At 38.1% G+C, this 24,989-nt stretch overlaps 1 protein-coding gene across 1 annotated transcript in view; it reads left to right on the top strand.

The window, feature by feature from the left end:
* The window catches only part of GALNT12 (polypeptide N-acetylgalactosaminyltransferase 12), a 57,559-nt gene extending 34,416 nt beyond the window's left edge, over nucleotides 1-23,143 (top strand). The window contains exons 6-10 of the mRNA XM_029958896.1: nucleotides 4,075-4,251; nucleotides 6,803-6,934; nucleotides 13,082-13,195; nucleotides 18,619-18,774; nucleotides 21,368-23,143. Of these exons, the coding sequence (XP_029814756.1) occupies nucleotides 4,075-4,251; nucleotides 6,803-6,934; nucleotides 13,082-13,195; nucleotides 18,619-18,774; nucleotides 21,368-21,505 (717 nt within the window). The 3' untranslated portion in view covers nucleotides 21,506-23,143. The remainder of the gene's footprint in view (nucleotides 1-4,074; nucleotides 4,252-6,802; nucleotides 6,935-13,081; nucleotides 13,196-18,618; nucleotides 18,775-21,367) is intronic.
* The last annotated feature ends 1,846 nt before the right edge of the window (nucleotides 23,144-24,989 follow it).

Here is a 24,989-nt window from a genome sequence, read left to right as displayed (position 1 = left end):
TTCCTCTATTTGATTTGGAGCCCCTCTATTTGTGCTCCCTGTGGTGAGGATTTTTGTGGAAAAGAGCAGAGTGCTATGATGTTATTTAACTGTGTTCTTTGGCTGCCCACGGTGCTCGAAGAGGTCAGGAGGGATAAATCAGTGTTAATGCTGTTGTCCTTGTGTTTTCTAGATGTGTCAGACCTGAAAATTAGGAGCAAGACTACTCAAAACCACTGTAAATTAATTTATTTTTGTTCTTCTTTCTGTAAACACCGCTCTCTCTCGATGACATGAAAAGACTTGTCCTCAAGCTTCCTCTTTCTTGTACTTCAGTCATTCTAAACCAAAGAAATTCTCTGTGGTTTTGAGAGGTGTAACAAGGAAAAAGCTTTTGCTAAAAGCATGATGACTAAGAGAGATGGAAGCTACGTGCTGAATGCAGAATTGAGTCAATGTACCTTGATTTTGGATTGCTTAATGCTATTTAGCTGGATAAAATTTCACTTCATGGGCATAATGGGCATTCAAACTCCTATTTCAGAGGGATTAAAAACATACTCTTTCGTCTTCTCCCTCTTGTACAAGGAGCAAGGGGAATCTGATTGCAACTTCCTTCCTCCCTCTGCTCTTAGTCCTGCTAGTGGCACTGCAATGTAAGTTTGTTTCTGGAGACTGAGGCTTGATACACCTGAGTTCTGTTCTTTAGCCTGCTATGTGTGAAAAGACCTTTCTTCTTTTAGAAATTTTATTGCCCATGAGCCTGGATGATATGCCTCCGATCACCTGGGATCTTCTCTTTTCTGACCTTTTTGTATTGTTTTTTTCTGTCTGGATATGGAAATCTGTCTTGTGTCAGGACTAGCCAGGATGGGTCCATGTGTCTGAGATGCCTCCACCCACCCAGCTTCCAGCAGATTGTGCAAGAGAACCACCCGGGGAGGGGGGCTCAGCTGCAAATCAGCAAGAAAAATTGTAGCAGAGAGAGGGGCAGGAACATAGTGGGTTTTACATTTTGTCTTTGTTCAGGATGTAGCATCCTTTTTTTATTTTTTTATTTCCTCTAGAGAGTCATAGGATGTTAGAATGAACTGGTAGAGCTTATAGAGCTTTTCTTCTTTAGCATTCACTGACCCAGCATTACGTCAGTTGTCCAATCCCCTTCCTGTCAGGGAAGGGGGTTGCAAGGCAAGATCGGAGCATTTTCAGTAGGTTTTCATAATGCCACCACCTGTCTCTGAAAACAAAAGAAAAAATACTGGTAGTCTGCATGCATCAAGATGAAAATGAAAGTAAAAAGGAATGTGACCTTGTTTTCTTCTCGAGGTGAAGGAAAAATGTATGCTTTTATAATGTGAGCGGTGAGTTAGCCAGACATAGTAAAGAGACATCTCTTTATGTATGTGAGCATGCAAAATATGCATGAAAACTAATGTGCTTTTCTGTTACAGAAGAAATAGTTTTATGGGAGAATCTTCTCCAGAGTCACTTATTTAGCATTTAGTAATCAACTTTAGTTTCTCTATTAAATTCCTTGCTTTATTTTATGTCTGTTCATTTGTACCTGATTTTATATAGAGGTCACGTTTTCCACTCAAATGAAAATAAATAAACCTTTTGAGGAATTGTTTAGCTGAAATATATTTAATTTGCTTTTGTAATGGGAAGACAAGATAAGTTTTGACTGTTTTAGTGAAGTAAGTAGAATTCAATAAGCATTGTTTAGCAACCTACAATTATTTTTTAGAGAGTTTTAGCTATTAAAAATTCAGCTGTTATGGACTTCTCTTTTTGTCATCAATTTAACAGAGTATGGTAAGTCTGTTTCATTCCATTGAAATCAAATTTTATCAAGGAAGAGTTGAAGCATATGCTTCCTTTAGCTGTACATTTTTACTTCAGTAGTCTTTATTGTCTGTTCCTCATATCTTGTTTAAAAACAGACTGATCTAAAAAGTAATGATGAATTAAAAATGCTTATGTGGACTATAACAAATTGAAAATTGTTAAACTAATAAATTGAATGGTTTTAATATTTGCTAACAAATTTTGCGTGATAAACTGCAACTTAACAATTAATTTTGAATATAGAAATAATAATTATGAAAAACACTGTTTTGGAACAACTCTCAAAAAGGGAGATCTTAAAGTGAAAGTGGATACCTGGTTTCATAGCAGCTTTCAAAATGGCAGTAGGGTAACTTACATGTAAAACTATGCAAATTGTTTAAAAGATCAGTACAGAATTTTAGATTTCTTGTATAATTCCTTTAATCATCTTTCTGTTCAAATGACAAGTATACTGTTACCCTGAAAAGCAGTGAAAAAGAAGAGAGAAACCTCACATGAAAAACAAGAAATATGAATTTTAAATCCAGAAAGTAAAGATTATCCACTGCTCCCTATAGTTGAATAATGAATTACCTATACCTTTAAGGAAACAGTTTGTTTCAGAAGTAAACATATGTATGTGAGTGCTTACACTTTTGTAATTAAGCACAATATTGTGCCACACGCAAAGGTCTGATGTCGTTATCCACAATCAAATCAATAGAGACAACATTCATTGTTTTCCAAATTAAGAAATTTGAGAGAAACTCTAAGTATCTTTAAAAAAAAAATAACAGTCTAAAGAAAAGCTCCATTTTATGTATGCTGAAAGCCTTTGTCTGTAGTGACTTTTTAAATCTCTAAAAGTCCCAAAGAGAGAGGTGGGAAAAATCCCATCACTGATCTTTTGACATTGTTAGCAACAGAACTTTTATTTGCAACTTATATGTTTCATTCCTGCTGTGTTCATTTGAATAACGTGTAATTAAAATTGTATGTCTTATACAAGAAGGTTGTCAGGGAGCAAACCTCTACCCCTTAAACCTATCTCAGCTAATTTCCCTTGTCTTCCATTTCAAAGGAATGATGAGCTGCCACTTACGCACACTTGAATACACAAGGAGAATTCTAAAAATCTATAGAAAGTCTATCAGAGTCATTGGTGATAGCCTTAAGTTAGTTCAAGTGCAGTAACATGTCCCGCCTTTCCTCCCATCTGACCAAATTTCAGAAACCTTGTTTTAGGCACCTTTCAGGAACAGGACATCTGCCACATTGTGGTCCCACACAATATTAAATAGGAAATACCTAGCTGTGCTTTCCTTTCATTACATCAAATTTGAGATCAGAATGGGTAATGGGAAGATGGGTGTGTAGGTGAACTGCCAAAAGTTCGTGGTTGTCGGAGGAGAAGAGTATAATTAGAAAAATGTGCACAGAGTGCTGAGGCTAATGGATCCACTTGGTGATTACTTATGGGCAGTACATTTCCTGACCTGGGGAGCCAGAGGCAGGAGGATGAGCACAAGAGCAGAGTTAGTTCTGCCAATTCCATATTCAGATGCAAGTACTTTTCTTGGCAGCAAGTAGGAATATTGGTTTGGATAAAAGGGAGGTTGTTTCACTGTTGTTGATTGGACCACCATAAGTTAGTTACAGAAGTAGTTTGCTTCTTCTTTTCATTTTGTTTCATTTTTGTTCCTTTGCCAGCATTCCAGTGGAAAAGGTTAGTTTGATTTTATCACCAGGCACTTATACCTTTCTTCTACAGTGCTGATTGTACAAGTGGGAATACAACTTACTGTTCTCCAATGATATGACAAGCTTACCTGTTTGGTTAAGTCAGCTTTCCAGTAGAATATAGGCAAAGATTTCTGGTAAGGATTAGTTATCAACCATTGGTTTCTTTCAGAAGTGGCTATTCACATGGTTAATTTGGAAAAGAAACAATGCCTGCATAACATATATCATAGACCACATCCTATCATGAGTACATAAAGCTAAGAAAGGGATATTGCACACCAGATAAAACCAGAGATAAGGTTATCTCCTTATGAAGTCAGAGCAAATTACTGACAGCAACAAGAATGTAATTTTATCTAGTTTAATCATCAAGTGACACACAAAATTATTGTATGTGTTACTTACAGTATGGTGTGATTCTCGAGAAGGTATCATCCTTACATAACATCCTTGTTGTTACTATATCCTTCTTCTTGCAAAGTTTCAAATTAATGATACACGCAATGTCAATTCCTTGCTCAGATATGGCAGTGTGGAGGAAGTCTTGAGATCCATCCTTGCTCCCATGTAGGTCACGTTTTCCCCAAACAAGCTCCATACTCACGGTCCAAAGCTTTGGCAAACAGTGTGCGTGCAGCTGAAGTGTGGATGGATGAATATAAAGAACTTTATTACCACCGAAACCCACACGCTCGCCTGGTGAGTTCAAGTCCATTGTTCCTGCAATTTCAGTAGGCTTTGTTTTCAATGAACTATTAATTAAGCTAATATTTAACATGGAGTACTTTTTATGTTCATTTCTTATTTCTTCTAAAACTTTTTCTCAAGCATAGAATAAGTGTAGAATTTTTAATTCCTTGGAAAAAAATTTGAAATTCTGTAAGACTACAAGAATGCCAAATCTATGTCAATATTAAATGAATGAATGAAAGAAAGAATGTTAAGTGAGGTGGCCAAAATAAGGAGGAGTTTAGCTTAAATTGTGCACTTCTGTGAAATGGCTGATACAGGATTCTCTCAATAAAGAATTACAGAAATGCAATTAATGAATGCAAATTGAGAAGTTTGAGTGAACAGTAGACCTTTAGATGAACAGCATGATAATAATCCTTAGCAAAATTACCTGTCTTGTGATAATTGTAAAACTTTGGACTGATGTAAAATAAAATAGATATTTCTGTTTGCTTTACTGCTGCACCACGTTTGTCAAAGAAACTCCAAACCCAAAATCAATATTGAAAAGATTAAATTAATTAAAATAAGTCCTGGAAACTCAGATGAAAATGTTCCCAATAAAATGTTTAAAGTATCGGTTCTGTTGTTTTGGGTGGCTTTTTTTTAAATTAGTATTTTTATTTGCTTTGAAATGAAAATACAAGATCATTTGTTAACAAAACTTTTAAAGAAGATAAATACTGTGAAAATTGAGTATGTCAAAATAGTAAAGCAGTGTGCAAATTAATAACTTGGACATATTTATCATGAGAGGCTGGAAGACACATAACACTGAAAATGTCCTCACAGTGCCTAGAAATGGCACTGTGAATGAACCTCTGACACAAGGCCCAGAATTCAGGCCCAAAAGAAATCATTCTGTGCTGTTGCTTGTTTCTGGAGGTGCCTGATCTTCCCAGGCCCTACTCTTTGTATGGAAAGTTTTCTAAGCACTGGCTTTCTGGTTTTGTTCCTCAGGAGAGCTGTCCTGCAGTTGCTGCTGGGCACTCGTCTCCTGCTACACCAGACCAGAGCTTAGGGACTGAGGGACAGGGAGCTCCCGGCACGTTTGAGTGACCCACCCCAAGAGATATGCCAGGGGAAAAAATGCTCTTGAAACCGTTAGGCTTAGGATACTGGAGGATACTGGGGAAGCTGCATTTGGTTAGCTTCCATCTTGTGTTGCTTTGGATTAAACTGGATAATTAGACTATTATAGTCTACACATTTGTAAATTTTTTTTTACTTTAACGTCATAAAAGCCATTTAGGTTTTATTATTAGAGTCTGACTTAGAGAGAAATGTGGGATTCACCCATAGGCAATGACAGGCTGATTCTGCTTGTCATACACAAAAAGAGCAATGAACACTGACAATTTTTCTTGTAAAATGCTGAGCAGCTTATGTCTCTAATGACAGAGCTTTATCTTTAAAGGATATTTGTGTGTTAGTATTGGAAGTTTTGCATATTGGCTTATTGTAGCACCGTGGATGTAAGCTGAAACTCATGTGTTTTTTTTTTTCCCCATATCAGAGCTCTTGCCAATGAACTCTGGTTTCTGTAATACTCTGTGCACCACTTGTTGCATCAGTTGAGTTCAGACCTTTTTACTTCATCAAACCCAAATAATCAGTTCTGTAACATAATGGAAAAAAGATTGAAGCTATGGCTGCAAAAATTGGTTTCATGAAGTTTCACTTCAAGATTAATGTTCAGACCTCAGAACTAATATGTCATGCTGTTTATTTATTCCAACAGGCATCTCTGCCTCTGCTTTACATCTGTTTTGTGTTTTCAGTGGTATTTCCACAGCTTTGAGAAATGCAAATAAATTTGTTGTTTGAGGAAATAGTTTGTCAAGTGACCTGTAAAAATCTGGGGGCAGTGAACACTATTTCATGCCTGACTATCTGAAGCCCTAGTCAATATAAAGATAGGTTTTTGAAGACACACATGAAAAGATGTGAACTCTGCTCCAATCCATAGACAGAGAAAAAGCCTACAATGAAAGCTTTTCTCTGGAGCTTTATGACTTCATACTCCTCACCCTCCAAAACTATGAAGTTCAAAGGAAGCATTAGCAGATTTTACAGGTTTCATCAGTTAAGTGTAAAACTGTACAGGTAGTTTGCAAATGGATGGTGACATAATTTAAAATCCTCAAGATTCATTCACTGCTTTTGAGATTTTCAATTATCCAGTTAAAGGAAGTCTTATTTTCCAATACGCCTTCTTGGTCTCCAGCAATCTGTATTCAAGGGCTTACTCACTTGTGGATTCAGGGAGTTTTCTCAGAATGTCTTCTAGAATATTTGAAAGTTTTACTTCCACAGTTCCAATTCTTTTTTGTCAACATTTAACGAATGTAAGGATAATGAAATCAAATCCAGCACCCAAACATGGTGATTTTTCCTGGCTAGAAGTCCTACTCATCACTGTAGCATACGGTTCCTAATAATGTATATAGATAATTTAAAAGAGAGCATCTGTTCTGGATGGGGGTTTTTTAATCTTTTTTCTTTCTTTTTCTTTCAGGAGCCATATGGAGATGTGACAGAAAGAAGACTTCTTCGAGAGAAGCTGAAATGTAAGGACTTCAAATGGTTCTTGGAGAACGTGTATCCAGAACTTCACGTACCCGAGGACAGACCAGGCTTCTTTGGAATGGTATGTGGCTGCTGAGAAGGGGCCTCCTTGCAGTTCTCTGAGCTCTCCTACTAACTCCGTGTGAATGTGTTTTTATGCCAAAGTCAGTTTGAGATTTTAGTAGAATTCAGTTAGAATTGATAGGCTTTAAAACATGGTTTCTATGAGAATCTTTATTTTAGAGCATGCTGTTTATGAAAGAGTTCTGTGAGAGAGTAGATCAGGTAACGTTGCCATCAATTTCTCCTTCTAAGTGACATCTTGAGACTGTTAAACGTGGCAAAGGATGTCATTTTCATTTCTTTAAACTTTGCATAGTGAAAAAAGAGAACGGTATAGAGTGTTTTAGTTTTTAGTTGTAGAGTTGAAAGGAGAAAGAGTGTGCTTTGAAACGTATCTTTGCAAATTTTATCTGATGAAAACTATGACACTCTAGGGTAATGGGAAAGACAACTGGTGCTAAGTGCTCCCAAGTCATAGGGGATTCTGTATGTCAAAACCAACATGTTAATTTTTAATCAGGAGGTCACTTTAGACCAGCAAGGGTTGGTTCAATATCAGAATCCACTTCTCTTTTTAAGATTTGACAGCTTACTATGCTATTTGCAGCTTACGAATAAATATAAACTATAGCTCCATGCATATCACATTACTGTAATCTCATTTGGTAGGGATGAAGGCAGAGGATGATGCAACAAATAACCTGTTTCTTTTGAAAAATCACCATATACCTGCTGCGTGTTGGGAAGACAAAACTACACCTTTCCACCAGGCAAAGATGTATCAAATACCTCCCTGATTACCAATGCCACATTGACTTAGAAGTACTTTTGGTGGTAGCTTGGTCACTCTGCAGATCCAACTAAGCTGCGTTTCCATACTGCTGCAGCACTTCTAACCCTTGTCTTGCTGCCATCTGCCCTTTGGTTACTCAGTCTCTGCTGGATCTCCTTCAGGAACAGAAAAAATCTGATCACTGTGGGCATACAAAACATACAAGAACCAAGTCTCCCCACAGTCTACCCTAATATCTTTGTTACTTCTTAAATGAAAAAGATCCTAATGTGAAAATGCTCTGGTTTCCCATGGGGAACTGTGGGAGCTCCCACAGGGGAGTGCGTCAGTTGTCAGCAAAGCCCTTAGGAGCCTCAGGGAGAGTTACCACGCTCTTACATTTGTCTTGGAGCTTGTACTGGAGGTAGTATCTCTGTGTGATTGCTGGCATGAAAGGTATTACCCACCGTTACCCAGTACCTTGAACAAACCATGGTATAACATTAGTTTGGTTTTTGTTGTTTTGTGCTGGATTGCTACTCATAAGGTCAGGGACAGCTGAAGCAGTAAGATATTATAAGACTTACCTTCCAGGAGCAGTTAAGTAACTTCATCTTCCCTCCACCTCCATCCTTCACCCTCCAAAAGAAAAGCTGGACTGGTGGTGGTGATAACGCTTCAACTTCCTGGGGAGGGGGAGGAATTTGTGCAGTTTCTTTCACGATTTGACTGCACATGGCATCCTCAAGCAAGATGTTGACAGAACCTAGAAATAATAGTTCTCATTCGGAGCTGCTTGAGGTATCTATAGTGTAATTTAGGTGTGCTCTATGTATTTCTCTAAAAACAATTCTTAAATGCTGTCATCTAGTTGTGAACATAATAAGATTACACCATTTTTGGGGGGAGGAAGAATTTAAAATGTGATTAAAGTACAGTTGTACTCTAAGAAACTGAGTGCAAAAATGACACCTACTGATTCAACTGATTTGTGGATTTTGAGTTCTATCTGCTCTCTTCAATGAATCATTGATCATGTGTTTACTCCTGCCTTAGCTGTGTAGTGCTTTTCTGGTTCACAAAAATACTATGTTTAAAAGTGGCAGCTTTGTTAACAGCACAGCTTAGTGTGAGGTTATTTAATTTTTCAAAGAGAATACAAAGGCATGTGGGGATTTGTCCCTGCCTTGAAAATCTTTACACTTTTGAACTGAAGTTGACAATCTATCTAAGATTACCCATAAGTCAGCCATGTGTTATTGAAATAGAATAAGCAATTATTGAGCAGCATTCAGTGCCATGCACTGACAAATACACCCTTGTGCTAATTTTTTTTTCTAGATATGTAGATAAAAATATTCTTACCAAGTTTGGTCATCTAAAAAGTTAGCTGCCTAAAATTTTAATGAAACATACTGAATTTTGAATTTTTTCACCTGAGATATGATTGCATTGCTGCAAACTGCCTGAGGCCTAGAAATGAGAGAAATATCATCTTACTTCTCCTTGGGCTTCAAGTAGCTTTGGAACTTTGTGTGGGACATGAACTAATCCTTTTGACTTGACTGTGAGACCATACTATGTTCTGACATGAGAAGTTTCTCTTTGTTCTTCTCAAAGACTTTCTAGCTGATATTTCTTCCATCTGAATGTGAAACAACTAAGTTGGTAGATGTCTGTTGAGACTATCTAACCATAAAGGCATCTGTGACTGACTGAATCAATTGGGAGATCAAAAACTTGAATCTTTCTATTGGCAGCTTCCTTCCACATTTTCCTCTAAGACCATCTCATCTTCAATTAATTTCCAAATGCCTAGTCATAATTTTCTTTTAATTTAAACCAGATATAACCTTGAGAAAATCAGAAAGAAAGATTTTAAAACCATGAAGAATTTTGTTTTGCTGTGACATGAAAGAGCACATTATATAAATTATTTAAATATCACATGAGATATATGGACCAGCTTACAGAAGAAAAGATCTTAACTATTTGGCTTAAATTATGTTATCAAAGATAACATAACATGTCTGAGATTCCAAGTTCTCAGAGGCTCCAAAACAGCCTCCTCTAGGGTATACCTCTAAAACTGCATTATAATCCAAATTGTAGAGCTTCCACTTGAAATTGAACTGGTACCCAAGATTATGACTGACTAGACCTGGAGATCTGATGTCCATCACAGGAAAATATGCACTACTTTGTTGGCTGTACAGCCTCTGAAAGCTTGATAAAGACTTTTTAAAAGGAAGTGGAAAGAAATTCAAGTGTTTGATAGTAAACTCAAGTGAACACACCGTGGCTTGAACCACATGCTTATATGTTTTTGAGCCTCCCGGGGAGATGTGGACTTGCTGGGGTGAGCAAATGAATCCAGCAGTGAGTCCCACAATGAATCATCATTGGTTCCTTCAGAGGAGCTTACTAGTCAATGCTATATAGCCATTTCAACATTGCACTTAAGTTAACAGGTGATATGAAAATAGCATACACACAGTGAAATCATTCCCTGTAACTGCTCAGATTACCTTTGTGGTAAAAGCTTATGTCTGGTCATTACTAGTGAAGCTGTTTGGCTTTCCACAGTATCATCTGCCCATATCACTAATACGTCAGCACCACTGCCACTGTGGTAAAATAAAGAGGATTCTGATCTATTTTGTGGATGAAGAGAAAGGTTGGCTGTGCTCCATTGGCTGTATTTATCAACTAATGTAATGAAGTTTTCATGTCAAAAATCTGTTGTTGATGCTTTGCTTACAATGGATTTTATCTTAAAAAAAAACAAGCCCAAACTAATAATTATTCATAGAATGCTGTCTATATCATGTAGTTATATGCAAGTGTCCAGACATTGGGAAACAAGAGATTTAAATTTCTCCAAGCAGTAAGGGATAAGGTCTAAGGTGAATATCTCAGTAGTTGCTGTTTTTTACCTATCCCAGCCTCCAGATTGGTGACTAAATGGCATTGTAGAGTAACACCAGCAACATTTCAATAGGAGGCAAATGCTGTACAAAGATGCTGTGAGTAGTCCTGCATGGGTAGAATGTTTTAGAACTTAACTATGTGTTTCAATGGCAAGGTGATCAACATTTTTTCTTGCTTCTGTTTCTCTAATGCAGCATTCTGCAAAAGAATTAAGGTAAGTCACAGACAAAATTTTGTTCTTATTGCATGACTTTTTTTATGATAGATATAGGAAAAAAGATAGCTTCAGAAATGAGTGGATTAGCACTGTTTTGGTAGAGCTGTTACACGTAAAAGGATCTTAAACTGTATATTCTCATTTCACAAGAGAAAAATATTTCACAAATTCTCTCATACATTTTTTCTGCCTTATAACGGGGCAGATTTTATTATTTTTTTGCATAAATGGTGCAGATTTTCAAATCTTTGTGTGTCATTTCAGATCAGGTCATTTAAAAGCTTAGAATATATTATTCCCACAGATTGGGTCTTGAATACCTATTCAGCTTCCTGATAAAGTGTGGGCACAAAACAGCATCTACTGATGTCTGATAAAATGAACTAAAAGAACCAGGTCAAAATATGGACCATGTATATGTAGGAGTATGTCAGCATGTATCACAAGCATTTGTGCATGAAAGAGACAATGAGAGAATGTACATCCCAGAGTAGCATCCTGGGAGTACAGCCTCGTTTTTTAACCACCTGAAATAAAGCTTAAGTTCAATAAGCTTTTAAACAGCTTTTGTTGTGTGTATTTGGGCATTGAGTAACATACATAGGAGAGCTGCAGTAGTTCTGATGGTGCATGGCATTTTCAAATAAGGTTATTTAGAATTCCGAGCCACAAAGGGGAGCACATGCTTGACCACGTGCCAGGGGCTGATGGCAAAGAGTGGTAGCAGGGGCATTGGGTTTCCTGGAAGGGCACCACAGATAAGGGCTTTGCTGGCCTTGGAGCCAGGACACGGTCAGCCAAAGTCATACATTATTAAACATACTAATGAGAGACCCTGTGATCCTGAAGAGAGCTACTGACAATGACCGAAACTGATTCATATTTTTAGAGATACAGTTACCAGTTTTAAGTTGTTATGACTTTTAAGTTGACATTTCTTGTAGAAGGCAGAAACATGAGAACCTTATTGTTTGGTTTATGTAGTTCCACGGTAGCTTAAAAAATAATCTCTATAAGACACTTCTCTTTCCTGGTTTTCTAAGTGTAAATCTTACCTTGCATTAGGAAGGTAAACAAAATGTCCTCTTTTGACTGCTCAAGGAGGTTTGCAGTGGTCCAGTGTGGGAATGGGCACAAATCAGTGAAAAGACGTTGGGTGGCACTGAAAGTAGAAGCTGGGAAAGCAAAACATATGTAGAACACAAGAATCTAATTTTCCAGCTTGTGTGGTTTGCTCTGTGGTGGATTTGGGTCCTGGAGGGTTTGTCTTGTTTGTTTGGTTTTAGCCTTCTGCAATTCCTTTGTGTCCCTTCATTCTCCACACTAAGAACTGAAGATAAAATTATCGTGACTAGGGAAGAACTGTGAAATTACACCTTACTAAACTAACTCTTGTGAGATTTACATTGCTTATTCTTTTTGTCTGTGATATAATTACACTCAGCAACAGGGGCATTCAGCTTCTTGTTTACAGAACCTATTTTGCTCTGTGTAATTTCAAATTTGGTTAATCAGTACTTGTTAAGGCATTGTTTAATTTGTTTTCAGTTACTTTTACCTCCTGAATACTTAAATGCAAATCCTTGCTAATTAGCCTGTTGTTTTTAAAATCAACTAACTTAATACTTTAAAATTTAAAAGTTATACATCTCTTATGTCAAAGCTCAGGAACACTAGTAAAGAGCTTTTAATATCATATCTAGGTCTTTTTCCAGGGATATATTTTGTCTGCTTACATGATTTCTGATCTTAAAATCTGTCTGCTTGTTCAACCTCAAGAGGGTACTGGAGTCCTTTCGAGAACAAATCCTTCTAACGTTTCCCATTTGACAAACTGAGAGAACTATGTAGTCATCTTTTCATAAGAAATTTGAACAAGTAGATCCTGGGGGGGAAAAAAAGACTTGGCAGACTATTTTGTTCTGCATGACTTGCTGGCTTGTTGGGTTTCAACAGTTTTTTGTAGTTTCTACCTACTTCCATTGCAAATACACTGGAACACAGCGTCATTCCTAGGGGAAGCCATGGTACCTGGCTGTTTCAATGCCCAAAGTCAAGATGGTCCCAACAGCTTAATTTCACATTAGTCTGAGAGATGTTACCATTGGATCCATTTGATCTATTCCTGTTAATTTGCACTAGCTTTGCGATGGATCTCACAGCCCAGCTGGATGGGTGTAAAGTGAGTGTAGAATATCTTCCTTACTTCAGACTAATACTTATAAACATTCTTTTGTTTTGTTTAGCTGAAGAATAGAGGGATGGAAAACTTCTGTTTTGATTACAACCCTACAAATGAACATCAAATAACTGGACACAGGGTCATACTGTACCCGTGTCATGGCATGGGACAAAATCAGGTAAGATTCCTGTTTTATTATCATTTTGATTAACACAATGATTGTAATGTAAGAAAGTATGGTAAAGTCATTGCAGTAAGGCTGAGGGAACATGTTGCCACAGTAAGGTGATCTTAGTTCTAATTTTGATTCTTGCACTAAACGCTTTTTATTTTGATGTATCTTCAGGTCAGGTTTTCTTCACTCTGCAGATGTGTCTACCAAGTCCAGAGAACTCATGCATACCTTTATTATGCCTTTCATCAGAGCTCATTAGCAGGGGTTAATAGCACAGCAGTGCAGCTATAGTGCTTGTAGGCCAGTGTTCACTCATCTCCAGCTGGTCTTGGGCAGACCAGCACACTTCTGAGATTTTGTCTGTCCATGCCTCCAAGACCCTTAACAGCTTTGAAAACCTCACCTAGTTCCACCTGGGTCTGTCATCATGTCTCCTCCTCTTGGTGCTTGTGTAAATGTGCAAGAAGTTTTGTACTGCATCTTCTCCCATACTACATTCTCCAGAAATGTCCTCCTGGACTCAGGCTCCACAACGGTGGAGAGCAGGGATCCATTTAACACTTTCATTTTTACTCTCTTGGTTTTAACTTCTGAAGCTGAAAATGCTGGTGTTTTTCCCCATGATGATTGAAACACTGTGTGCAGCAGCGGTTAGTTATGATGCCCATAACCCTCTCTGCATAAAGCCATCGTAAAAGTGTTGTGAGGCACTGTATGCCAAGTTACAATGGCTGTTTTGCATGATTTTCCATGACCACCTTCCATACTTGAGGTTTGCTGTTTGATGTGTGGCATGTGGCGTGTACTTGCCTATCGAGCTTGATTTTTGGCTTCTAACCCAGATTACACTAAACACAGTACTTGAGGTGTGGTCTCACCAGTGCCGAGTATCAGAGGTCTTGTGAGACCTCTTGTACATAACTCTGTGACAGCTTGGATGGCTTAACTGTTTGGGTCTTTTTTTAAGGAAAATAATCCAAACATTTGTTTGAGAATGTTTGGAAAAAGGAAAAAAAAAAAGGGAAAATCTAGCTTGGAAAAGAACGAGAAATGTGGCAGATAAGCAGCGTATCCATTGTTGTTCTGGATTCTGCTTAAAAGAAGACATAAAAGCTCAAGGAGTGAAAAGCAAGTCTGTTTTGAGGAGAAAGCTTCTAATATGAATTGCATTTTATATGAGAAAGGGAAAAGGAACAACAATCTGAGCACTGTACTTCAGATCTTAAAAGGAAATAGATTTGTTGCTGATAGCAAGTTTATTCTCTTAAATATTAGAACTGTTATTTACTATTATTTATTAGTTCATGTCTGGTTTATGTCTTAATTTTCCTAATGTTTCTGTCCTGGAGGCTAAGATGCAGGGGAAGGCAGAAGGAGAATCTTGCACCATAAAAGCCAAAGGATGTCAATACTCACAGATGTATGCCAGTCATGCTAAGCCCCACCCCACCAACCCATTTTACTCCCTCAGTTCAGTTTCATACCTGAGTTAAGCACAGTTCTATACACCTATATACAAGAGAAGTTAATAATCAGATAACCCATTAAGCCACTTTCTTATAAGTAAGAGCTGATTGTTTTTATAGATTAAGAAGTATTTAATTTATAAGGTTACATGCTAGCACACAGAAGGTGTTTATACATTTATTTTTTCCTTGTATTACAGATTACAGAGAGGAGAGAGGTTGAATATTTGTATTTCTCTGAGCCAAAAAAGTTCATTTAAATTTTATCCCTTTCACCAAGAAAAATAAAGACATGGGATAAGAGGTGAAGGCAAAAGAGAAGTACAATTGAGAGATGAATTGTCATGAGATGACATTTTTACAGTTATCATTTGTTTAGCTAGCACTAAAAGATGAACTGAATTTACTGCAAAGATATCACATCGCTGGATATTAGTGCTCTTCCATCTCTGCTGATGGTACAATGCATCTGTGTACCTGCGGCACGAGGCTAAAAGCACCGATACTCTGAACTGTGCAAACCGCTCCCTCTGCTGGCATCCAAGCAGGAGGAGGAAGGAGAAATGGAGAAACTACCTGACTGCAATATAAACCAATAAAAGAAAATATGAGATGACTCAAGAGAACTGCAGAGCCTGAGGAAGGAAGGTCAATCACAGGAAATGGATAAAACAAGATTAGTGAGATGGGTAAAAGGCGTGAGAGGGTTAACAGGAGCCAGGGAAAAGGGGCCAAGGTGACAGAGGGCAGTAGTAGTTTTGGACAGAGGTTGGACAACAGGTGATGAACAGGGCATGTGTGATAGAGGGAGGAGTAGTTAGGAGCTACAGGGAGGGAGAATGAAGCAGAGTCACTGGAGAATATTTTAGTGGAAAGGGGCAGGGTTACGGAACATGACAGCAGAGATACCAGTGTGCAAATGAGGGCATGAGTAGGGGTGTCAGGTAGTTGCAAGAGAATAATTGGACAGCAGGAAGAGCTGTGGATGGGGGAACAGAGAGAGGCTAAAATGAGAGAAGATGTAGAAGCATAAGTGAGATAGGAAATGGAAGTCAGAGTTGCTGAGCTTGCACCTCCCTTTTTTGGCTCATAAATAGCTGTGAAATCTACCAACAGGACATTTCTCTCCATTTCCTTCCCATCCCACCACGCTTTTGACAGTTATTCTTAAAATGCTGCTCCTGGTGTTATGAATTCCTTGGTAGATGACAGTGTCAGAACCAAACCAGTCAAATCTCCCATATGTACATCCACCGCTGTTGGCTGATGAAATGATGATGGCAAGGTTGATCATCCTCTTCACTGGAAGCAATTCTCCACTTAGAGTGACCCCTGAATATCTGTGTGCACTGTACTGAGAGGAGAGAGAGCTCTGTGATCTTGGTTATTTGTAAGGTCCAGCATCTGATCCTGTTTTAATCTCAGTAAATAAGAACCACTCTCAGATAAATAAAGTCCCTGGTGATTTGTAGGTGTACTTCCTTGAACCCCTGGCCTAACTGAGAGGGTTCCCTTTAGTCCTTTTGAGTTATTTTTGTGTAAGCTGTAACAAAACTAACTGAGAGTTGCTTAAAATTAGCAGGTTCCTTACAGCAAGAAGGTGAGGATAACACTGCAGTGATAGGAGCTGATTGTATATGGAAGAGAGGCCAGAAATACAGACAGGAAATACAGGCACTGGCTACTCAGTGCTTGCACCTCAAGGTGCTTATGTTTTGTGGAAGTATCTGCCCCAGTAGATGAGAATGAAAGGCTTTGAAATTTAACAGCAATAAAGCCCTTTCCTCTTCTTGGTTTGGCTTGGAAGCAGAACAGAGAGCACCAATGCATGATGGCAGGAAGTTGACCTGATGTGGTAAGAGGATGGGAAAACACTGACTGACAGTATCCTTCTCAATACTCCCATTTGCAGCTGAGAGATTTGGTATACTATAACCCCATTCCTTAAAGATATCCAGAAATTAACCATTTTACTTACTCTTCAAAATCTGGTGCAAGTCCTTGAGAAACCATTCAGGGAAGATATCAGTAGTAAGAAGTGCTCTGATCTAGTAGCTGCTCCATCTACTCTTGATGCATCTGGTACAATAAGCAGCTTACAGGCTTTCACTGATACTGAATACAAATTGTTAAAGAGTTATTATATGTAATAAATCCCCTAACAAGCGAGGCCTTGTGGAAGTGACAGCTGTAAAAAAAGTGTCCATCCAGACACAAGTGAGCAGGACTGAAGCTTTTTCTTTATGCACAAGCCATAGAATTAAACTTCATGCCCCTATAGCTCACTGTGGTGCCCAAAGTGGCAGACTTTCCATGTGCCAATCAGATACTGAACCTGGGAATAAAGCCTAAGGGCCAGAGAATAGACCCTGGCTATTAGGGTAAATAATAATAATATTAATAATAGGACCAATATCCTCACAATTTACATTTTTTGATGATGAGACTTCTTTTGCATAAGGCAAATGTAAAGGCATTACAGCCTACATCATAGGAACAGGCTCTAGCAATAGGTTTCAAGGGGAAATCACGGTCTCCAGGGTGTTATGTCAGCAGGGAGACTTCAAACTTGATGTTGCTTTCTTGAAATAGTCACTTCCTTTTGTGGCTTACTGCAAATGAATGGTGGTAGACAGGTTAATTCTGGGAGGGTCTGTCATTTGCATTACTGCTGGAAAAGAAAAGCCACGAGGCTCTATAGGGTGATGCAGTGAGCAGCACTGGTCTGTGTATGGCAGCAACAGCCACCGTGGCAGAGAAATTCCTGATTGTGATAATGGGAGGGTAAGATTTCATGAAACAACTCTCATCACAGAAGTCTAGATCAGAGCTCTTACACCTGGAAATGGATGACTGCAGACTTTGTAACCACAGGGTCCTGTTTACACTGAAACTCCATTTTCGATTTCTCTTTCAAGGTTATTAGCCTTGCTGGTTGTTAAGGATGTTTTTGTGGTATGGTCAAGTATATACATTTCTGAATTGGTACAGCTCCCATCACAAAGCCTTACAGTCTCCAGGGGCGAAACAAAACAAAGAAGGATTCCTTCTCTCCCTCATCCTTTTATTGGTTTCTGCTAATGCAACTGCGCTATTGGTAATAAGCAATTTTCTGATGTTTATAAAACTCTCCTCTACTCTATTGAGTATTATCTAAATTAGATCTAAACACACATCTGTGCACTATAGTCATCTAAATTATTTACAGGCATGATAAATACAAACAACTCTCAAACTCTGCCACTCTTTAATGAAAGACCAAAAGTTGGCAGGTGTCCATGATAAATATAAAAATTTTAAGGAAGTCTTCAACCATAATTGCTACAGAAGCCAAGATGTTTTAAAGCATTCTAACTCTGTAGAGTATCGTACAACAAGCAAAGCTAGTAAATTTTCTATAAAATTTTGTTCATGTTTAAAAGCCGCTGTAACTTTTTTAATGTTGTAGAATAAGGTGGTTATCACCGTGCATCCTGAGTACTTTGTAACTGGAAATGAACTCTGACCAAACTGCATTTGAAATATGCAGTGAGCAACTCCTTAGTTAAGAGTAACATTGTTTTGTGACAACTGAATTAAGAAGGTGCAGCATCAGGCCAGAAACTGTTTTCCGTTCTATTTCTAATAGGTGATCTAGAATGTGAGAGTAGAATATTACAGTCAAATTTGATGAGTTCTTTAATGCTGGAATGCCTGTTTTCCAGGACATTTATTCAGCATTTCATGTACTTGAAGTGCTCCCAGAGTAAAGCAGTGCTGTGATAAGATTCATTTTCTTCAAAACAGTAAGCAAACAGCAGAAGTTAAGGATCCTTGAATATTTTTGGCAGAATTTCCCTTCACAATACCAACTTTAATATGTGAACCTAATTATAGTATCTTAGTATATATCCTCATAAATACTCTCATGTGTGCATGTGAAATGACTGCTGTCCTTTGTTTTTTCCCTTGGGTTTGTAGTTTTTTGAGTACACATCCCATAATGAAATACGTTACAATACCCGACAACCAGAAGTCTGTGCAGCAGTCGATTCAGGGACTGACTACTTGACAATGTACTTGTGTCAAGAAAATGTCCACAGTGTTCCTGAAAACCAGAAGTTTGTTTTCAGAGAGGTAAGTGTGCCTCATTGAGTTTGGGTTTGGTTTTCTTGGAAGTGGGTGGAAGGAGAATTGTTGAGTTTTTTTCTTTTTATCTTAGGCCACAACACTAGCACAGATCTCTGGGAGAAGTATGCTATCTTGGCTTTTAATATCTGAACACAGAACCAGGATAGCAGCAGTGCATTGGCAAAGAGTATGCCAGTCATAAAGAATAGGAAGATGAGAAAAAGGAAAGCAACCTTGATAACCTCAAAGGAGCTGGGAACACTCTCTTGCATCTCACCCCTACTGTCTTCTCCCGAGATCTGATGACCTCAATATACCCCTTCCCTAACCAGTCTCATAACTGTCCTACTTCTGCTCTCTTTTCATTGACTTGTTTTATTTCACAGTATTTGTATTACTATATACCCCCAGTACTTCACATACCACCCTTACTTTATACTCTTCCCTGCTTTGGAACAGCTGCTTCTCCTCTGCAGACCCTCTCTCGTAACCCTTCCCACAAGCACCAGGAGTGCTCCCTTTTCTGCAATGTAATGTGCAGTTGTGTAATTTGATGCATCATCAAAAAATACCTTCTACCCTATTCCTGCCCCTACACGTGACACATCTTACTGGCTGTGGGGACTCAGCAGATCTGTACCTCTCTTTTTAAACCCTCAAGCCTACTCCCAAAGGGGGGAAATACTGAAAAGTGTGGTATATTTATTAAGCACAACATGATCTTAGAAAAACTTGTGTTTAGTAGTTTTTAATCTCTAAAGAAGTTCCTGAATGCCTGAGAGAAAATAAGATGGATGAAAAATTATGGCCTTGGTCAGGTTCTGGAGTGTTATTATTTGGCTACAGGAAAAGGTCACATAATATATCAAAATGTTATATTTACATAATGTGTCTGCATAATGCATCCAAACTCTACAGGATTATTTCATGCTTAGATACTACCACCAGTGGCAGGGTAAATTCTAAAAAACTGTGTGAAAATTACTGTCCATTCACTAAATCTAGTCCAGACTGAAGCTCATAGTGGTATTACTGAATAAAAATGTTTAAAAGGCTGACTGTATAAATGATGTGTCATTTTAAATGCTGACTTTTAATAAAAGTGCTCAAGGTCATATGCATTAATCTATAAGAATATATTGAAAGTTCTTCAGTCTCTTCAGGAAGTAATTGAGAAAACGGAAATTTTGAAATTGAGAAATCTGAACAATTGAAAAAAAAGTTTTGGAATGCATCTGTTTCCACTGCATTCCTAACCATTAACTTTTAGCATCTGAAACTTTAGGAATTATTTTAAATTTTCTTCCTTCCTCATGATCACTTTGTTCCTGTGTGTGATTTGAACATACTGCTCAGCTCCAATTCCTCTTCTTATACTGCATTAAATCAAAATCAACAGTCCCTAACTTTCAAGGCAAGTGATGGGTGAGGCGTCAGTACCACATTTCTTTTGCTTTGCACAGAGTAATATCAGACAGCTGTCCTTATGGATGTAGCATAATCACAGATTTAACCAGCCTTCCCAGCAGCCTGACAAGAATTAAGTTCTTATGGGCACCGAGTCAAAAATGAGTGAGGCAAATACTGATTAGTCCTCTCAAAAATGTGAATTATCACAACAGAAACAGGGAAGTCATTTAGAAGCTAAGCAAGCCCATGAGCAATAACACGCCACTGGGCATCAGGAGCTGTGGCTCAGGATGCAATTAAGTACAGTATTCCTGATGACGGAAGGAGCAGACTTCCAAAGGAGTAAGGGTTATGCTCAGAAGCAGGGCATTTTTCTTTTGAAGCTGCTAAAGGCTTTGGAAATGGTTGCATGTGGGAATGTCACCCAGGCCAAAGGGATGGTCTCAGAGCAGGGCAGTTCTCCATGGCTGGCAACACTGCCTTTCTGCAGCTCACTATCCTAGTTGTCAGTGCTCCTGGACTGGAGTGAGAGACGTGAACTGGAGATTAAATGTGCTTGGACACTACTGTAACAGGAGGACCTGAGACCTAAAAATGTGTTTGTTAGGGAATTTGACTGTGGAGGCCTGTCAGACCTTACACATTTGAGACAGCTGTGCTGCCCTCCAGCAAAGCAAGTGAAGTCCACACACATCCATAGGCAAGGGGCATGCTTAGATATTTTTACTTTTTCCACCAAAAATATCCCCTATGAAGAAAGGGGAAAATTTCTTGCTAAAAATATGTTCAGCATCTACACTTAATGAACAATATTTACCTTTTATTTACAAGATGTGCAATAAATTGCTGAATTTGGGTAATGCCTGTACTTGGCTTTGGTTTTTACTGCCCATGTTCTGATGCAGTAACAAAAGGCAATGAAAGTGAATGAAGTTAACACATACTTTACAGGCTGAGATGTCACTACATGTATCCCTCTAAAGCAATGTTAATGTAAGTTTAAAAGCAGGGTCTTTTGATAAAGTTCAGAGATCCTCAAGTTAGGCATTTCGGCTTTACTGCATGGTCTCATTGGAAGGATATGCGTGATATTTATTTGTGGCAAAAGTCTTCTGTTATTTTTAAAACACAGTGATGTGTCTGTAATTTTTAAGACCTGAAAAGCAAAATTTCTTTCTGTCTGTTGTAGGATAGTACCTTGTTTCACCTACAAACCCAGAAGTGTGTACAAGCCGAGTCAAATGTTTACAACGGTAACCCAGCACCATTGTTACGACCGTGTACCAACTCGGACTACCAGAAATGGTTCTTCAAAGAACGAAGTTGATCCAGATGTTGTCTAGGATATAGCTGAATACGAAAAATGTGCTCTTTCTGGTCAGCAGTTAGTCAGCCTTTTTGAAAATCATATGAGTGATATATTTTTGTATGAAAAGAACTGCAATTAGTTTACAAACCTTGGATCTTGTTTCCTGGAGCATTAGAAGGCACTAAGCATTGAGAGCTATGTAAAGTGCTACAGAATCTGCTCCTTTTCTCTTTATTTGGCAGCTACATAACTGCTTCTGAAGTGTCTTAAGTTCTTTTCACAAGTGACAATGTATTTTTTTAATCTACTGTGTGGAAGTAAGGCAGTCAAAATAATTGCACTAATATTAATCTGCCGATAACTTAAAATGTTTATTTTTCTACTAAAACATTCTTCAGTTGGGCCTTTTAACAGATAGTAGTTAATAGTTATTCTCATCTTTTAAATACAAAGAAGGTAAATGTAGGCCATATTCTGCCCTCAGTGACTACCACAAACTCCTCACTGAAGACAGTGTGGATTTACACATGAAGGCGGAGTATGTTGCATAGTTTTGCACAAATAACAATCTAGATGCATACAGATTGCACATACCTGACAATACTATACCTTAAATACTGTGACAATTTTAGATGCTCATGGCACTTGACAAGTTTCTAATCATGCTTAAGTGTGGTCTGGGAGTAAAATGGGCATTTTCTCATCTTTCTTAAAGAAATAAGGCAATAGTATTTAAAGATGATGCTTTGGAAAAAGCTATTTAGATTCACATGGACCTAGCTATGTGTCTGTGTCCCAGACTGCACAACTCATTTTAACATTATGTGGATTTTTAACATGCATAAAACTTGCAAGATCAGACCTAGCAATAATTCTTTTGAAAAAAAATTCAAAATTACAACTAAAGAAAATGAACCTAAGAAATTCTTTCATTAAATTGTGTTTAAATGATTCATGTAAAAATGATAATATTTTAAAGAATGGTTTTGCAAATAATTGATATGCAGCTAGTATTAATACAAAAAGAATTGTCTTTCAGGTATAACTTGCATTTCATCTGGGGACTTCTGTTCTGATGAGCTGGCCATGTCAAAGCATATAGTCCAGTTGAATACGTGAGGTTTAATCTGTACCAGTACAAGATGGTTTCTGCTGTGGTGTGTGGGATCTGCCTTACCCAATCAGACAAGTAGTGTGTGTATAGCAATGTATCTGGTCATTGACCAACATCACTACAATGCTGATTAGAAGGGTTTCAGCTCATAGGAATAATTTCTTTCTTTATCAGATGAATGTATGTTTATATATAGAAGGATGAAAATGTCGACCTTTTTCCCCTCAGAAGTCTTGGCATCTATTTTATTAGTTTGGGATGTATTTTGTTATTTGCCTTTGTTCATGTTTTCTATAAAAAATGTACAGTCTTTTCTTTGAATCCCCATAAGCTCATGCCATTTTGGCATACCTATTTATATGATTGGGGTGTGGGGGGAGGGTTTCTGCCTGTAGGAGATACATATGTAGGTTCTTCCAAGGTTTTTCTAAACCCGTGTAGATAGAATGTTTTTGTGAGCACCTTTAAAGTTTTGTCTCTGTGGGCTGTGGACTGATGAAATTGATGTTAGAATTAATAAAATATTTTGTGATTCAGTAGAGTGGGAACTGTCTTACGAACTATTTCTTTTGTTTTTCTTATGGTCAGTGGTTTCCATTTAATCACTTCTCTAATCTCTTAGGCCCAGATCCCTGCAGCATTTGAGAGAAGACAGCTTTATTTTATGGTGTCTCAGGTTCTGTTTCCTGAACTCAGTAATGCTTCTGTTCACTTGTTAGCAGCAGTAGTTTGCACTTTGGACCACAAATCAAAACTGGATAGCCGCGTGAGAGAACTGTGAGAGCTCTAGCAACACAGCAAGGATTTTCTGTTAGTTTCTGCTTTACCTTCTTGACTGTTGATTGAACAATAGTAGTAAGTTAATAAAAGCCCAGCTATTACAGTCACAGACAAAATTCTCATTGACCTTCCATGGTCAGTGAGGTTTTCTTAGTTTTGGGATTTCAAGATTTCATCATCATGTGGAGGTATGCAAGTGAAACTTAGTAATTGGAAATTATTTTCCATACATCTTTCCACTCTGCCCTTGTTTAGAGTGAAGTATTGATGTTTTTGGCTTCCACTTACATGCAGCTGAGACATTTTTGCATATGCCAGCAAACCTGCCAGCCTGGGTTGCACATTTGCTAGACAAACACACTTGAGTTCAAAAGAAGACACTGAACGTTAGCAAAATCATCAACTTGCTCCCCCTCTGTAGGCCTTTTACCATCTACTTACCATTTTTTTCTCCTTGATAGCCTTTTCTTCTTCTCAGCTCATTGGAGCTGTATTAATGTCTGGCTTCAGGTTCAGAGGGCAAAGGACTCCATCAAGCATCCGAGTCACATCTGCAGACTTCCTTTTGCAGGAGGTCAGCTGAGTAATGGACTGTGGACTTTGGGTTTCTCCTGGGCAGAGATGGGGCTGCATGCCTCACAGAAATGGAAAAAATTGGAGGACTTCAGTCCTATCGATGCTAATTTCTTAGTCTTTGTATTCCCTTATTTAAACAAAAACAAACAAAATAAGAGCAATCCAGATTGCAGTCCGGTGTCTGGTGTCTATCATATTTATTTATTTGAAATCATCAGGTAACTATTTTGACTTTTTTTTTTCTTTTATTCCTTCACCATTTTCCTTTCATTTAAAAACTGTGGGTCTTCAGTATGGGCTAGAACTTACTGGAGTTTTACTTCAACAGAAAACAGTATATAAACCTTTCTTCTATGAAATAAACCACTAAGATTTCTGTATGTGCAGTCTTGACCAAACCATTATGATGGGGAACTGTTAGAGCTTGTACAAACACCTGGGAACAACAGTCATCATTGTACATGCATCAGTCAACACAAATTAGAAACAGTATTTCTTGCTGGCTCTGCTGAAACAGAGACTCAAAACTGTATTCAATTTTTGTTATATTTATAGGAAGTGGTAAGATGTACTGCAAGGGAAAATTCATATTGGTTGACAACACCAAGACTGATGAGACTGTGCTTCTATTCCCTGTTTATGAAAACACGGGTGGTTACACAGTGATACTGCTTGGTGTGTAATTTAAAATCTGCTGCTCTTTTACCTTCATTCATGTCTCTTACAGCCTTTAGATTTGGAGATTAATTTGAAGCTGAGCTTTGTTCTTATACCCTGATATCAAGATGACTAGGGATCCTAGGGCTAGGATCATGCAGTTGCATATACACGCTTGCAACTGTGCGGGGTTTTTTGGCAGTTTGGAAACGCTGTATAGGCTTGTAACAAACACAGAACTTTGTGCTATCAAATTAGCTGAGGTAGGTGGGAAAGTCCTTGGGAGGGAGGGAAGAGAAGGACAGCAGACCTTCCCCGTTTTGTCAGAGTGCTACAGCAATAGCTGCGTTTGAGTATTACAGTATTCTTCCACCT

The sequence above is a fragment of the Manacus vitellinus genome, unplaced genomic scaffold (assembly GCF_001715985.3).
Source record: "Manacus vitellinus isolate BGI_N305 unplaced genomic scaffold, ASM171598v3 scaffold_17_pilon, whole genome shotgun sequence".
NCBI lineage: Eukaryota > Metazoa > Chordata > Aves > Passeriformes > Pipridae > Manacus > Manacus vitellinus.
This window is presented reverse-complemented; position numbering and strand designations above follow the sequence as displayed.